The sequence below is a fragment of the Strongylocentrotus purpuratus genome, unplaced genomic scaffold (genome assembly GCF_000002235.5).
Source record: "Strongylocentrotus purpuratus isolate Spur 01 unplaced genomic scaffold, Spur_5.0 spur5_scaffold_16, whole genome shotgun sequence".
Classification (NCBI taxonomy): Eukaryota; Metazoa; Echinodermata; class Echinoidea; order Camarodonta; family Strongylocentrotidae; genus Strongylocentrotus; species Strongylocentrotus purpuratus.
This window is the reverse complement of record NW_022145601.1, coordinates 31915643-31933835: the sequence shown is the minus strand read 5'-3', so window position 1 is coordinate 31933835 and position 18193 is coordinate 31915643. Positions and strand designations below refer to the sequence as shown.

General features: G+C 38.4%; 1 protein-coding gene across 1 annotated transcript; it reads right to left on the bottom strand.

Annotated features, from left to right (window-relative positions):
• Positions 1–10729: 10729 nt before the first annotated feature.
• On the bottom strand, positions 10730–16950 carry LOC580301 (ileal sodium/bile acid cotransporter). The gene is made up of 6 exons (XM_780371.5): positions 16812–16950; positions 13846–14191; positions 13187–13380; positions 12554–12758; positions 11668–12023; positions 10730–10915 (listed from the first exon to the last, which is right to left on the bottom strand). Exons 2-6 carry the CDS (start codon positions 14098–14100, stop codon positions 10756–10758), a joined length of 1170 nt encoding a protein of 389 aa, XP_785464.3. The 5' UTR covers positions 14101–14191; positions 16812–16950; the 3' UTR covers positions 10730–10755.
• Between the last annotated feature and the right edge of the window lie 1243 nt (positions 16951–18193).

Sequence of the window (18193 nt, the reverse complement as noted above, 5' to 3'; positions counted from 1 at the left end):
GCGCGATCAGGTGAAAGGACAGTTTCGGACTGCCCTTGTCATCACCTTTGCTGCCGACCATCCCCTGAAACCGCTTGGATTGACGATGGAGAGACCAAGCGATCAAGATCTGGGTGATCAACATGATGAGAACAGGGATAACCAGGCGTGTGAGGAAGGCGTAATACCCTCGGGCAGTCTGACCGATGTAGGTTGTTACTGTAAAGGAGCAGTAGCCGGTGCGGTCATCATAGATATATATGAACAACGTGTAGAGAACTTGCAGGATACTTACCAACCAGACGCAGAGGACGCATACACTGGCTTTATGTTTGCTGGCGATGCGGTTGAAGTACAGAGGGAAAACCATTGCAATGTACCGTTCAATACACATCGTCATGAGAATATAGGTCGAGGCAACGATGCAGAGCCAAAAGAATAGAGATGGGTACATAACCTTGCAGTATATGCGCCCCAAGATTGTCGGAGGCACCTTCCTTGCGTAGGGGATAGGGATAAGGAACACAGACGTCAGGAAATCGGCGACGGCAAGGGCTCCGATGAAGACGTCCGTTGACCTGATGGCAGTGAAGCGCTGGTAGATGATCACCATCACGATGCCATTACCAATGATGCCAATGACGGCAAGGATGACTCGGATGATGATCCACCATGTCCACTTCAGAGGATACCAGGCCCATCCAGATGTTTCGTCATCGACATCGGGCGCGATGTCGGATTCGACCACGTCTTCGAATGATGTCGAAAACATGCGCTCTGTGACGTTGAGCGAGATATCTTCGGCGGTGATGAAAGAGAAGGCGGTTATCAAAAGAATAAATACTGGCCTCTTGATGACCGATTCCATGCTGAACATGTTGAACATTTATCTTCCAACAGAAACTGAAAGAACAAACAGATTTTGAGAGCTCAGGTCAACTTGCTTTAAGGGGTACATTTCAAACACCCTACATGCTTTTGCGGCAAAATGTTATCAGCACGCACAAAATTATAGATAACGGTTCTAAGACTTCTAAAATATTCAGAAGTGCATGGCTAGGACAAAAATACTCCTTATTTGTTTTTGTCGATCGAAATAAACGCTTCTGCCTGAATCGATTTAATGGATGGATGCACATGTGAATAAATACTCAATATTGACCAAATTACATCAAAACTGCTTTGATTTTACTAACCTATACAATCATCTTTACATCTTCTTCAGGTTCTACTGATTTATTTTGCAATTGACTTCGTAGATGTGTATAGGCATATGCGTATCAAAACATGTTGTTAAACTTCACGGTCTTAGGATTGGACAAATCGCATAAATTTCTGTCAACAATTCAATAATTCTTGCGAAATTAAATGATTCATAAATTTCTTGAAACTTGTCTTCATTTGAAATACTTTGTCTCTGATAGATTTGTTTTGTTGTGTGTTGGGGGGGGGGGGGGGGTGCACAGTTGACGTGCAAAGGGTGAAAGGTTCAAGTTTCAAGTTCAAGTTTTTACTGTTCCACATTTTACTACAAATATAGACAAAAATACAAAATAAATAATTATAAAATACAATCATTTAATATAAATGAGCACGTCTCAATGATTCTCAATTCATATAATAGATTAAGTAGAAAGTGAGAAACCTATTAAAAAGGTACTCTATCACAGTTGTGGTTGATTAGTGTTTTGTGGCAATCAGTCAATTTTTGACTATTATCACCACCAATTTTATTTTGTTATCATATGTAATAAAGCAGCTGACTTCTTTCTTGTTTTTTGTAGTTATTCAAAACAAAACAAATTATATTTTTTGTTTTAAAGATGAAATAGTATCAAGTAACCGAGTCCTGTCGGTTCTAAATTGGCACCGTCCTGACAAACCTGCTCATGTTTTGTAAGAAGGTTTCTCGGAAACTTTCCTATGTCTCTCGGGTGCAGATGGGGGGGGGGGGGCGCCCTTTGGGATACCTCAGTATCTTGAAACTCGAAAGGACAGGAATTACAAAAATCAAAGAGAATCAAAGAAAGATTTTTTCCGAGGAAATTGATTTTGCGCGAACTTGCATTTTTATCAAAATTAATTTGATAACCAAAATTTATAACAAATTATTTATTAATGGCTAGGGGCACTCCCGGCTTATCCCTTGCCCCCAACGATTAGAAGGCCCACTGAGAAGACAGTTCAACTTCAAATAGAATACGCCCCCACCTAAAAAGAGGATTCCCAGCCCCCCGTCCCCCCAAAAATCCACCTTTTTCCCCCTTCAATTTCGTGAAACGCCACTGGGAGTTTATCCCAGCTCAGGCAAATGAGCAGACAAACCAGACGTAAATGATTGGCTCGAGTTTCCGGATGAAATATGAAACGTTGTGAGAAGATGTCTTGGTATCCTAGGGACACCGTTCCTCCTCCCTAGGGCTACGCCAACGGTTTTTATCCAATAATAATTTAGCTTCAATCAACGCATCTTTGCATCAGCAATATTAAACGAATCTTTCTCTGACATGGATTAGTCCATTCTTTCTTTAAAAAATATATAAACATGAACAAAAGAAAGATAACAATCTCTTTCACTTACTTTTCCTTCTAATGTTCTCAGGCCGGGATACCAATTGCAATACCAATTGCCTAACGCTAATAATCAATCACCGATTTAGCAAACAATCTCCTGTTGAATTTATAGATTACTTATTTGTTTTTTTCTCGGAAACAACAATGAAATTGATTGAGCTATGCATAAATACTTGAAATAGGAAATCAAAGTTATCGTAAAAGGTGTTTAATGGAAAAACTGCGAGTTTCACTTTTCTTCGTTTTCTTCCCAATTTGTGAATCTGGGGGTAACAGAAATGAATCTAGTTTGAGTTTGTACAGTAATTTCTCCCTATTATATCTTATGTCAGATATTCTGAATTATCTTGTGGTCCAAAACATTTGTATGTGAACTTACTAACTAAATTGTGGTGTACTGCGCTCAAGAATAAAGCTTCAAGATTAGTCATCAGCAGAGACTATCTAAATATATAATTAGTGCTGTACATCTCAAGCTACCTCTATCGTCAATTATTATTATAATTACTTTAATTACGGGGGTGCTCAAATGAAAGTGATTGCAGCTGTTGTGACAGCTAAATCGGTCTTGATCTTTTAAAAATAATGCATGATCATTCAAACACAGATGCCTGCATATTGAAACTGGAATACTGGAGGCGCACTGATTCTAAAATCTGATCGGATAGATGCGGATGAAGAATTAATTCTCATCTGTATGTCTACTAAAATTGGGTTTCTTCTTTTCGTCACTTCTTCTTGTTTTGTGTCGTTGCCTGTCCTTTGCGTGTGTGTGTGTGTGTGTGAGTGCGTGCGCGCGTGTGTGTGTGTGTTAGTGTATCCTTGTTCTTTTCAACACTTGCTGTTATTCATTGTTGTTGACATGTTTTATATTTGTTTACGGCACTCTCACCTCAAGCATTTGCTTTTAGAGAAATTGTCACCTGTAAATTATTTTCGCTGTATATACTCGAACATACGATATTTTATAAAATATGGATACTTGAAGAAATTAAGAAATAACAAATGTGTAAATCCAGAAAACAACATGCTATCAAATAATCTTTACGGAAACAAGAATGAAATAAAATTATTAAACATACCACAGTCAGGTGCGTGTAATTCTTCCAAAGACAGCAAGAAAATCATTGACGCGACAAATGAAAATCGATTTCCAACGTCTGATACAAATCAAGATCCTTGCAGAATCTGTGAGATTTTACGAATACAGGTACATCTCTGTATTTCACTGTTTTATATGCGGAATATTGTCCTAAATTAGCACGTACGCGCATGCGCATTTACTATAGGTATTGGCGGGATTTTGTTGTATAGCAGATTTTTTTCTTAATACGAGAATTTGCCCCAATTATTAAATTATTTCTAACGCCTCAAAGTGTTTTGGGGCATTTCGTCTTCAGAAATCGTTAATGATGGCTTCAGTCCGATCGGTAAGGCTTTTCAATGAAGATTGCCTTAATTAAAACCCGATTCATTAGCTCAATTGAAAACCAGCTGTATAAGTGCTATTTAGTTGATGGAAGAAATAATAGAGGCCATCCCCTGAGTAATGTTCACTACCATAGTTTCATTTGTAATCTTATAGTAATGTTTCTGTTAAAATCATAACCAATTACACACAAAAAACCGTGACAACATTAATCCACAACACAAGGCATGACCAATATTCGACTTCGCCTTTCCAGTTTCAAGCTTCAAGTTTTATTTCCATTTTCAACAAGAAAAGTACAAATTATGTGCAACAAATAAATTACAAAACCACATTATACAATGTATACAAAAGAAATTATACAAGTGTTCATGTTATTTTTCTTTGCATAACAAAACAACGTTACTTATATTATTTTTTTTCTTCATACTTTTCCATCCACATGGATTTTATTGATTTTCATTTGCAACAAATTGACAAACATATTTTCAATTATTTATATTAGGGGCTTGGTAACAACGTTCAAATGAGAGAAAATGTAGTGAGTTTAATGCCAGATGTATAATTAGAGATAATCTGAAAGTTTGAGTGAAACAAACCATTATTAATGATAAAAATTGGGAAAAACTGATCTGATCGATTCCTTAATTCTTCCAACTATATTATAACAATTTTAGGTGATTGAAAATCATCAAAAACTAATGAATGGACTCTTTATACCATTTTCGACATTTCATTTTTGTTGACAGACTAAAAAAGCCTGTTTTATGTCTTATTTTCATGGAAAAACGGTTGGGAAAATTCATAAATAGTTGGGAGAATTTACTGTTACAGGGTGTCGCACAGTGACCGCCTAAAAAACCCCCATAATAATATCTTTGTGGTTTGAGAACTTTTCTAGCATTTTTTGCATGTTAGAGGGTAAGTTCAGTAGAAGGAATATAATAAGTACCATTTCATACAAAAATTACCCAGTTTTTTCATCAACCTTCAACAATGTTACCGAGTCACTTTAAGGCATTATAAGATAGCAACATCATACAATCTAAATCAAGAAGATAAATAATAAAAATGTTGCTGTATATATATATATATGTCAAGTGAGAATGGAGGGATCCACTAAAAAAGCATGGCTTGTAGAGTGTGGAGCCATCAAATAATGTTATGTTATAACCGGAGTGTTGGCTCAGTCAGTAGAGCGTCCGCCTCACAACCGGGAGGTCGTGGGTTTGATCCCCGGCCGCGTCATACCTTAAAAGATTGGAGTTGCTGCTACCTTGTTTGGCGTTCAACAATAAGGGATAGAGCAACGTCGATCTGGCGCTGCTCAGTGGCTGCCGGGCTCACGATCAATTGGGCAAAAAGAATTTTCGTTTCGGTTTAAAAAAATTTGGAGAGGACTAAAAGATTATTATTATTAACAACACAAGAAATATACAAAACAAGGGGTTGTGACTACGGAGACTACTGTTTTAACGAATAAAACGCAGTGTGAAAGCACGATAGTATAATTACAAACTACATGGCGACAAAATACGCCCCAAAAGGGGTGAGTGGGTGTTGACCGCATGACTGAAGGACAGTGTATATACAAAATAGGAAGTATGATGAGAGAGAGCTATAGGCTAAGTGCGTAATATTAATTAGCACCAATTACTATTAATCTTGCGATGACCTTTTTGTTTATGTAAAACACCAAATCAACTATTCTTATAACGTTGCAATAATAATTAATTTAAGTTTTTATTTAAAAGAATTGGGTGAAAATGATTTTTTTTTCTAATGCCTATATAAAGAGGGTTCACAAAATTCAGGGTGGATTATCATAAACAAACGTGTTTTGAGCTAAAAAGAGTTCTTAAAAGGGGCAAATGTAATTCATTGGACTGTCTAGTTGGGTAATTATGAGCTGATTGAATTAAAACAAAACTTAAAAAAAAAAAAAAATGAAGGTAACATATTATTATCATATTTATACATAAATCTTTAATTGTATAAACTAGAAATCTGGCTTTACAATCGGAATACTACTAAACAAGCTGGATTTAAATACCAGACAGGTGTATACCGATCGACAGGATTAGGCAAGGTCATGAAGTAAGAGAGAATTAGGACAACAACAACAAAGCTGCCAGGTGGTACAGAATATTGTTTAACTCTTTTCTTGACGATTTCCTTTTAGAGGAAAAATACTTTGCATCCGTGAAAGGCTTTAGCACAAATCCTATGAATCTCACAAATTGATTTTGAAGGCTAACCCAGTCTGCAGACCACATGCTTAATATGTTAAACGCATTTCATTTACGAACAAGGAGGTCAGATGCGATATTCGGGAACCTATTCCGGAAGTGTCCCGGAAACGCAGGTAGACTATTCCGATTGGACGGAACACGTTTTTAGAATATCGTTTGGTATGATCTGCCATTATTGTTCAAATCTAATTGCTGTATGCCCCTGAGGGCGCAAATGAGAATTATAACTCTTGCACGACCCGTAATCAATATTGTATCTTTCATGTAACACTATTAGACTGCTGTTTGCATTTATCTACCATCACAACTTTTGAAATATACCTGTGCTTGAGGGCGCTAATCAAAATAGTTGTTTACTCCGAACTACCTGTACCGGAGGGTGATAAATACTCATGACATGGTTTCTCTACAACATTATCTTTAAATGTAACAATATTGAGATTGTCATTTGCGTTGATTTACACAATAATAGGGACTTTTAGATCTGCACGTCGACATAATTGATTGATTGATTGATTTTTGTATTCAATTCATATAACAATTGTTTGCAAAATAAATAATATAGTTGACAAAGTAAGATCAAAATTATGAAATGAAACAGGAACCTACTGAAAAGCATAGCTTGTTTTTGTAGGTTCCCAAGAATAAATGCAATATGAACATTGTTATCATGAATCATTTTAAAGTGTCTTAATAATCACAGCAAAATATATGAAATATAATAACATATTTTCGTAAACCATTTTAAAGTATCTAAATAATCACCAAAAAAATGCAAAAAGAAAAGAATGACAAAACGGGACACAAAGGACAGAAAAATTACACAAGACATGACAAAACAAGTCATAACAGGACAAGATACGCAAGACAGGATGGACAAGACACACAAAAGGACATGACACTGACAGGACAAAACAAGACAAAAACAAAGCTGCACACAACAGAAGTTAGAAGAAAAGGGAGAGAGGGAGAGAGAGGGAGAGAGATAGAGAGAGAGAGAGAGAGAGAGAGAGAGAGAGAGAGAGAAAGAGTGAAACAGGGGAGATGTGAGAAGTTTAACCTGTAGGAGACATGTATTTTTGTATTAAATTCTTTTTGAACACTGTACTAAAACTACAATATGTGGGTTTATTTCTAACTGGATCTGAAAGAGAGTTTTGGACCTGAAAATACAAATGATTTATTTGAGAGCAAAGTTCTTGTTTTTGGTAGATGAAAAAGCTTGGCAGACCGAGTAGGATAATGATGAATATTGACATTCTTTGAAAATATTGAATACAAAACATTTGATAGTTCATTTCTATTTAAATTATAAATGAATATTCCCAGATCTGTTATCTTTAGGATACTATGTGTGAAAAAGTGCATCCGTGTGCGCTTGAAAATCAGAGTGACCTATATCACGCAGCGCTTTTTTCTGGAGTAATAAAATTGTATTTAAAAGATAGTCAGCACAATTGCCCCAGGCTATAATACCGTAGTTTAAGTGTGGGAGGATCAACGTTGAATACAGGTTTAATAATATACGAATTGGAAAGTAAAATTTGACCTTGTTTATAACGCCAATATTTCTTGAAATAGAGATAAATAAATTGCAAATATATGTCAGAGGATTCACAATTACATTCAAATTCTTTTTTTTTTTTTTTTAGCAATACGTTATTTATTATTATCATGCCCTGAACTTTGTTTATTCTTCAATTCACGTATTATGCCTGCAACTTCTGTTTCATTTGTAGGTGTCATACAAATTGAATTTGGGTTAGGATCATTGAGAAAATCTGTAAAATGTTTAGAAGCGTCGGGAATGACCGACAAATACCGACAAAATATTCTTTGAACGCATTTGCTAGATTTTGTGGATTTTCAATTATTTCTCCATCTAAGTTAATTTTTGAAATTTTAGCGTTACCTTGTAAAACATTCTTAATAACTTTCCAAGTATTCTTTACATCTTTTTTTTTGGTGTATAAGTCAAACTGCTTACAAAAATACTCTTTTGTAGATCTTCTTAGTATACCTGTAAGTATGTTTTGGTAATTATTATACTTTTTTATATTTTTTTCACATGGTTTTCAGTTGCTTTTATATAAAGATTGTTCTTCCTGTTTATGGAGCGCAAAATACCCGGAGTGATCCAAGGGCACCTTGGTATCGTTTTGTAGTTGGATCGTTTCGTTTGTTTTACAGGAAAACAACTATTCATTTTAGATGACAAAAGATTCATGAAAAAATCAAATGCATCATTGACACTGTTTGTACTGTACATTCCGGACCAATCCATATTTCCTAACTCTTCTTTGAAAAGATTCACATTATCTTCAGAAAAATCACGTTGGGTATTTATGCACTGCCATTGCCTTAAAAGGACGTAACACGTAGCAGTCCAGTATGTTGACGTGCAAATCTATAAGTCCCTGTTGTTCAAAGTTTTACTGATAATTTCTACCCCCATGAGGGCGCTAATTTAGAATAATGTAAGATCAGAATGAGCATTTTTTTGTAAAGAACGATTATTTCGCGACAAAAATACCAATCATTAGCTTTAAAAACAAAGGCAACGTGTTAAAAGTGACGAAGCAGTCATTGCCTCAACCTCCTTCGCTCTATTTCTCTCTCTCCTCTTTCTCGATATCCTCTTTCTCCTTCTTTTCCTCTTTATCCCAGTCGTCTTGTCTGGCCTTTCCCCTCTCAAGGTTTTTACATTTTTAGACTTAAATATTATCATCATATTTCTCTCATATTTCGATTATTAATACCATTAATCACTTGAACCTAAATAAATCATATACGACAGATTTTTCTTATTCAGGTTTAATTTGATGTAATTCCAATAACAGCGTATACACTTACAAATCAAAAATACAGAACAGATACAAATCATTATACCTAGAATCAAGGGTACCATAAACGACTAAGGTGGTCTTGTCAAGATATTCCCCTTACGTACACAAAAAGGTTGAAAGTGCTCAAAAGCACGAGAACAGTACAATATATTTAAACATTTAGTTACATGATTATGCAAAACCAAAATACAACAACACACAACACAAACAAAGACAAGAAACCCACAAAAATCTTGAATCTATTTATAAAATTCCAGACACGTCATGCTACCACTATAGCGCCTTCTATATTCTACGGAGTATAAACTTGTGATATGCAATAGATATAAACTACATCTTACAGTACACTAACGAGTGAAAGGGTCAGGCCAAACTAAAAATTCTTAAATATAAAGTATACAAAGATGGATATTGCCCTCCCCAGTTTCATAGACGCAGGTTATGTTACAGTGGAAAACACTATACTCCCCGTATAGAGGAGAGTCACCACCTGTGCACGTTAAAGGTCGGGCGACATCCAAATATAAGCTGATTCTTGTTGAATTGCCGATTGCGTGTTAAAGTTAGTTATATTGATATTTTGAAATCAGAGCTTTTTTGAAGAAAAAAAATTAAAAAAAAGAGAGGTGAACATTGTTATTGAATTAAGCAAGGAGTTCCAGACATTCGGGCCCCATTTCACAAAGCTTGTCATCAGTGACAAACGACAGTTTTTGTGATAAGCTTGAAGATAAGATTGAAATTCTAGTCACTAATTTTTGTCATTTGTCATTGAATAAAAGCTTTATAAAACGAGTCCTTGGTCATTAGTTCGTTACTGACCTTTGGGCTAGAATGATTATATTTAAGGATATTCCAAGTGATAATTTATTAAACGGCGGGTAGGATATGTGTATACGCCAAACTGACTCAAAGCCGACCGATTCTTTGCTTTTCGGGTGTCGGTCTGGTGTCGGTCTTGTATCGGTCTGGTGTCGGTCTGGTGTCGGTCTGCTGTCAGTCTGGTGTCAGTCTGGTGTCAGTCTGGTGTCGATCTGGTGTCAGCCTGGTATCAGCCTGGTGTAGGTCTGGTGTGCGCCTGGTGTCGGTCTGGTGTGCGCCTGGTGTCTGTCTGGTGTCAGTCTGGTGTCAGTCTGGTGTCGGTCTGGTATCAGTCTGGTGTCGGTCTGGTGTCGGTCTGGTGTCGGTCTGGTGTGCGCCTGGTGTCTGTCTGGTGTCAGTCTGGTGTCGGTCTGGTATCAGTGTGGTGTCGGTCGGGTATCAGTCTGGTGTTGGTCTGGTGTCGGTCTGGTGTCGGTCTGGTGTGCGCCTGGTGTCTGTCTGGTGTCAGTCCGGTGTCAGTCTAGTGTCGGTCTTGTATCAGTCTGGTGTCGGTCTGGTGTGCGTCTGGTGTCTGTTTGGTTTCGGTCTGGTATCAGTGTGGTGTCAGTGTGGTGTCGGTCTGGTATCAGTGAGGTGTCGGTCTTGTATCAGTGTGGTGTCGGTCTGGTGTCGGTCTGGTGTCAGTCTGGTGTGCACCTGGTGTCTGTCTGGTGTCGGTCTGGTGTCAGTCTGGTGTGCGTCTGGTGTCTGTCTGGTGTCGGTCTGGTATCAGTCTGGTGTAGGTCTGGTGTCAGTCTGGTGTCGGTCTGGTGTCGGTCTCGTTGGTGTGACTGGGGTTTTACACCCTGCGGATTCATGGTGCTTTGATGTTTTCTTTCTTCTCCCCCTTCTCGATGTCTCCTCCGTTCGTCATCTCTTTGGCATTCAATCTTTCTTTTCTCTCTTCCAATACTTCTTCCTTTCCTCCTCCTTCAGCCACCTCCGTTTTATTCGTTTCCTCTGGTCGGTAGTGTCTGATGGGAAAACAATGATGAAATAATTATTTAATCAAAACATTTTTTTTTTAAGGAAGTACTTTCCCCAAATCGAGCAGGGTACGGTTGCAAACGTCATTTAATGATATAAAAACTTTATTAGTTTGGACCATAGGTAGTGGAGGAGAGAAATTTGAGATATACGCACGCGCTCATAGATTCATTCACGCAAACAGTTCCCTCCCATCATCTCTTTATGGCAGGGAACTCTTTCGATGCTCCACGAATTCGACGTCCGGTGTGGTAACTGTCGTAACTCTACTAGCTAAAGTTTGGACTAAATGCAGCCAGTGATCATAAGAGATAAACCGCCCCTTACGTTGATAAGTAGATAATGTAGCCAATAGCTCTTTCGTGCATAGGCATAGCATTGTAAGAAAATCGTTGTGAATTTCGACGTAAATTTGTTTCGATAGAGGGCATATTAAAGAAGGAGTACCGAGTAGGGGGGGGGGGGGGGAGGGGGGAGGGGGGGGGGGGGAGCACCGATCTAACTTGTTGGATGACATTAAATGTGGTCATTTCTCACTACCGCCGATATATTGAAAATACCCGTATGTTACGTTCAAGCCCCACGAGGATAACAATGTGGGAGGGTGTGGTAGCGTCTTTTTCTCACGTTTCCCTGCCCTCTCTCCTTTTCCCCACCCTTTCTCTATCTCTCCTTTGTATAGCCCTTAGATTACGGAGAAGTGCTACCCAACCCCTCCCTCCCCAGTAGCTACACTCACCTGTAGATTTTGTATAGCCCAACCCACGCACTGAAGCTGATTATGCTGAAGGGTCCAAAGAGCATCGGGTAGATGATGATCTGAAGGAACAACTGGATATCATTCTTGTACGAGAACGCGATGAGAGTGAGAGCGAGGCCGACATGCTGCGCGCCCGTCTCGAAGGCGATGGTCCGACACTGGCGGTGAGGCTGGCGGAAAAGACGTGCGATGACGTATCCCAGTCCCCAGCCGATCCACATGTGAGCTATGCTGGCTACGTAGATCTTCCAAGAAGAGGTCCAGATCTTAGGGTTGATGTAACTGGTGATGAAGATACTCACAATGATACCAAGCATCCCGATAGAACCGAAAGGCTAAAAAGACATAAGTGAAAGTAGAACTTATGCCTCTGTCACACGAGACCAATTTTGTAATTTTGTGAATGAGAGCATACGCTTATACATCTACAATGACTGTTCAGTTTCCATTCTCTTTGTTGGTACTGTTTAAAGCCCATCTGTACTAGTTTACAGAAGGGATTAGACCACCCTGCAAGGTTACTGACAGGTGGTTATCTCATCAAATCAGCTCTCACTTAACATACGAAAAAGAGGATCATGGGGGACCAATGGTCACCGATTAGGCATTTTTTGCTATATAGAGGGCGCAAGTAGCTATAAGTAGTGCAGTGGGGCTTAAAAGATTGTCAAAGCTGACAGCGAAAAGGAATTGAGATAGTTAGAAAGAAAAGTAAGATAAAAGTCTTGTAGATGGAAAGAGAAAGAGAGGGAAAGAGGAAGAACGAGAGAGTGGGAGAGAGAGAGAGAGAGAGAGAAAGGGGGAAGAAAGAGAGAGAGAGAAATAGAGAGAGACAGAGTTAAAGTCTACTAGAGAAACAGCTTACCTTGCCGATCTTGGTGGCCCACTTCTTCGATTTCCATCTTAGCAGCATACCAAGAGCAACGGGTCCGATGATGGTGATCAGAGTGATGATGATGTTCTTGTAAGGGATGACGGTCGCACCACTGACCCATCGTCGGCTGTAGATGTAGAGGTTGAGCGGCATCGATCCCATGGCGACGATGGTCGAGATCGTCGTCATGATCACACTGTACGGGTGGACGTAAGTTGGGATAAGTCAATGGTGATCGTTGATTTGATTGAATTTGATTTAACATGGTTTTGTTTTTTCAGAATGAAAATCACCGCAAGTAAAAAAGTTTTTTGTTATTGTTTACACTGAATGATAAAGAGCACTGCATTGTGAGATTATGCCAAGGAGGGAGAGAGGGAGAAAGAGAGAGAGAGAGAGAGAGAGAGAGAGAGAGGGGGGGGGGACAGGCGGGGAGGGTGTACAGTGCAGAGACGAATTAGATCAGCGAATAGAGAGGAAATGAACACGGAGAAACAAGGTGAGAGTTATAGACAGAAACATGCAAAGAGAGAGAGAGAGAGAGAGAGAGAGAGGGAGGGCGGGAGGGAGAGAGGGAGGAAAAATTGTCAGTGGAACGGAGTAGAGTATATCACTACCATTTACCTCAAGCAAATATCCCCATCTGACCAGAAGGTGTATAGATTGGAGGTAGTACCGCCTGGGCATGAAGCCACAATGAGTGCTCCCAGGGCATATGGTGCTTCAAACTTGAGGACAAGAGCCATTATGAATCCAATCAAAGGCATCAGAACTACCTGACAGATCAATCCAACCAATACACCAATCGGCCGACGAATCTACGATAACCAATCATAGTTTGTACAAAAGATCTTAATATTATAATTTAGCTTGAGAAGTCCACAGGAGTGGAGGAAAGCTTGCATAACAAATTTAAGGTTGGTTGAAGCTTAAAAACTACATGTTATTAGAATGGTGCTTTACGAAACCAACTCTCGACGTTTATTTTGAGATAATCTGATTAACGCGATGGTTCTATGGATAGCGCGTGCTTTTTTCACACAGCACAGTACAATGAGCATAAACAATTACTGCTTTTAAGAATGCGTGCAAGCATGCACAAGGCAGCGAAGCATTGGCTAGCTCGCATGTACAAAGCACTATAACGGTAGCGTGCATGCAGCCTTATGGCAGGCTATGAGTTAAAGCGTTATCCAACAAACGTGCATAGTACATTAATACCCAATATTGGATAATATATTATGTCCACTTTCTTGCTACGACGGTTTTCAATGTTGACTTACCACTATCTTGAAATCTCTCAAGTCAATGGCTGCTCCCATGGCAACCATTGTAAGTCCCAGGGTAACTCCCAGCACACACTGATTGGCAAGCTTCAACTCTTCAATATTCTTGTGACCCCCTCCTCCTGTTCCAACGTCTCCGTCTCCATGGTGATCACAGTCACTTCCGGTCGAGTTTGACCCGGAAATAGTTGCTAGCACTTCCGTTGCTACTTCCATGGCCTTAGACACAATTGCTTCCGTCGTCGTCGTCATCGTCGTTGTCGCTTTCTTTGGTGGATGTGACGGGATACTGTTACACACACTGCCCTTCTCTGGTGTGTTTAAACTCGATCTATTCTAGAAACTAGATTAGAAAAAAGTAGGCCTAGGTCATTACAATTTTAGCGAGATAAGGAGCAATATATTTGACTGTTTTCAGTAGGGAGGGAATGCTGGAACAAAAATTCAAAGCGAACGGTAGAGGAAAACAAATGTTCTTACATGATGTAGATTTCTAAATTTCCTGACAACAACAAAGCAGAGGTCTAAAATATGCCCCCCAAATAAATATTTCTATCGCAAGAGTTTCATTACCCACTATGGAATCTCTAAGAACTTTACTTATTACAATTTAACTTCGAACAATAAATTCGAATTTATTCTTAAAATTACTGGCGCACTATAGTTATATATTGGCTACGAATAAAAACATTATAACTGAGAGGACAATGTAATTTGCATCTTGGAGTGGCAGTAATCATGTTTAATAGATTATGGAGTGTTCATCAAGATATATCCGTACACGTAGGTTTCACTTAACATCATTTAAATGCTGGCACTTCATTTTATTACCGATATTACTTGTTAGTGCGGGTTGGTAAATGTCATATCATTCGACTCAAAATACAAGGATATGCCCAGGATACTGATGGACCTGATGGTATGCTCGTAATTATTACCAAGAAGAATAATTACCAAGATCAAGGGCATATAAAGAGAGATAGAGAGCTAAAGAGAAGAGGGGTTGGGGCGGGTTCGACGACCTCTTTTGAAAAACTATTTTATGACATTTCGTATTAAACTGGTGAATTTGTGATTTTTTTTTTGCTTTTGCCTTGTCTGTTTTCTCATCATGTTGATGCTATTCACGTGCAACTGGCAAAAGGGTATTATTACGAATATCATCATATCATATCATCATTATCACACTTCTTGTTAATACGTCAATGTTATTACAGTGCACTTTTATTATTATTTGTCTTCATTGTGATGATGACGATGACGACGATGATGATGATGATGATGATGATGGTGATTGCGACGATGGTGATGATAATGATGATGAAACTGATGATGGTGATGATGATGATGGTGAGGATGATGGTGATGGAGACGACGACGATGATGATGATGATGGTAATGTTGATGGTGATGATGATGATGATGATGATGGTGATTGCGATGGTGATGACGGTGAGGATGATGATAATGAAACTGATGATGGTGATGATGGTGAGGATGATGATGATGATGATGATGATATGGTAATGGTGAGGGTGATGATGATGATGGTGAGGATGATGATGGTGATTGCGATGGTGATGATGATGATGATGATGAAACTGATGATGGTGATGGTGATGATGGTGATGGAGACGACGACGATGATGATGATGATGGTAATGTTGATGGTGATGGTGATGATGATGATGGTGATTGCGATGGTGATGACGGTGAGGATGATGATAATGAAAATAATGATGGTGATGATGGTGAGGATGATGATGATGATGATGATGATGATGATATGGTAATGGTGAGGGTGATGATGATGATGGTGAGGATGATGATGGTGATTGCGATGGTGATGATGATGATGATGATGATGATGATGAAACTGATGATGGTGATGCTGATGATGCAGAAGGATGATAATGATCATGATGATAATCATGTTGTTGGCTTCTCATGATAATTATAGCGCATATGTCTATCATGCTAACCCAATCCTACCCCAAACAAACAAAACAATATCGATGGTACGTTCAGAAATGAATGATGTAAAAGGTATGGTAAAACGAAAGAAAGACCCTTGTTCTATTTGATAATGGAATTTTTATGCTCGAAGCAACCAGAATAGAATGAAATTCAATGAGTATGTAAATGGTCGAAACCACTAACCGCAACTGAAAATGACATAGAAGGCCTTTTCAACACATCAGAATGAAAACACTTATAGAACTTTTTATTTCATATATAACAAATTTCAATGCACTGGAAAAAGTTTTAAACTCAAATCTCTTTTCTTGTTAGATTGGAGAATCGGTATTACCTACTAATTGTAATATTCAATTGAGTTAATTTTCTGTTTATAAGTGAACATGCCTTCCTATACTTAATTCTCTTCTCAGTTTTTCTTCATTTACTATTTTTTTCTTTCCTATTAACGTTCTGTTATACAATACGTAATTTTCATAATAATATCTATAATGTTCTCTCAGTAACTGTGTTAACTCATTATGGGCGTTCCCAACTAAAGCTATGCTTTTCGGTTTTTCGCCTCCTTCTGTTATCGGAATTATTTACTATATACTCTATGTTGAAATCATTGTTACATATATAATTTATATAAACATTGTGCTTCATATTGTACCGTTGAGAAGTAAATAAATGTTAATAAATACAATTTCAAATATGTTACTAGCACTGAAATTCCTTCCCACCATACCACTTTAATAGTATATTTACTACACCAGGGTTGAGAGTACAAAATATAGATGAACGTCTTGCCAAAATGTATTGTTGATTTATTATCATTGATAGGGACTCTAATTGCCAACCACCCAGTGTCTTATCCACCAAACGAAACCACCTCAAAGAATAAGCATATCTTTTATTGCATATAACAAAATTACATTCGTAAATGATTTCTGTCTACCTTTGTAATAGGAAAGCCCAACATGATAGAAAACGAAGCAACATACCTTTTATTCGGTTTGAAAAGCAATGCAACCTCTTCTGCCAGTTCGCAAGGCCTGGATTAATCTCGAAAACCCTCAGCAATCACGATTCCCGTGTTAATTCTAGTCATTGATAAAAGGGTGTCTGCTGGGTTGTAAATAGTGTCATATTCCATGACTTTGCCAGTGTTGCGGGTGCCGCTGACCGTGAGTAAGAAACCACAACGCGCGCGTTTATGCCCTAGTTTCATCAATGAGATTGACAACACAATATCCGTTCACGAAGTTTGTCAGACCTGGGATATTGAATCATTCAGAATTTTTTTTTAGCCGTAAAACCTAACCTAAACACCAATTGCTATTCTAACCGTAAACATAACCAACGATTCGATTGCTATCCTAACCGTAAACCTAAACAACAAACTGATTGCTCTCCTAATTTCTAACCGTGAGCCTTAGCAAAAATTCGATTACTAATACTGCTAACTTTAAACCTAAACAACAACCCGATTGCTAGCCTAACCGTGAACCTAACCAAACATTCGATTGCTATCCTAACCGTAAACCTAACCTAAAATCCAATTGCTATCCTAACCGTTAACTTAACCTAAAATCCAATTGCTATCCTAACCGTAAACCTAACCAAAAATTCAATTGCTATCCTAACCGTAAACCTAACCTAAAATCCAATTGCTATCTTAACCGTAAACCTAACCGACGATTCGATTGCTATCCTAATTCCTAACCGCGAGCCTTAGCAAAAATTCGATTACTAATACTATTCTAACTTTAAACCTAAACAACAACCCGATTGCTAGCGTTACCGTGAACCTAACCAACATTTGATTGGTATCCTAACCGTAAACCTAACCTTAAATCAAATTGCTATCCTAACCGTTAACTTAAAGGCCAACTGTACTACTTGTAGCTACTTGCGCCCTCTATATAACAAACAATGCCTAATCGGTGACCATTGGTCCCCCATGATCCTCTTTTTCTCATGTTAACTGAGAGCTGAGTTGATGAGATAACCACCTGTCCAGTGACCTTGCAGGGCAGTCTAATCCCTCTTTTAAACTACGGCAGATAAGCTTTAACCTAAAATCCAATTGCTATCCTAACCGTTAACTTTACAACCCGATTACTATCCGAACCTTGAGCCTTACCTAAAACACAGCTGACACCTCAATCCTTACTCTAGTTATTTACTTAAAACCCTTATCCTAAAATTCCTAATCCTGAATCATACTTAAAACCATTATCCTAACCTTAAACCTGTACAGCCTAAATGGCAGCCCTTTCTCTTGCTCTTTCTACTTTTGGCGAAAAAGAGGCTAGAGAAAATGTCGTCGGACCCTGGTTAGAATTTGAATCAGTACCTTTGCAATGTGACGGTCCGTCCCTTA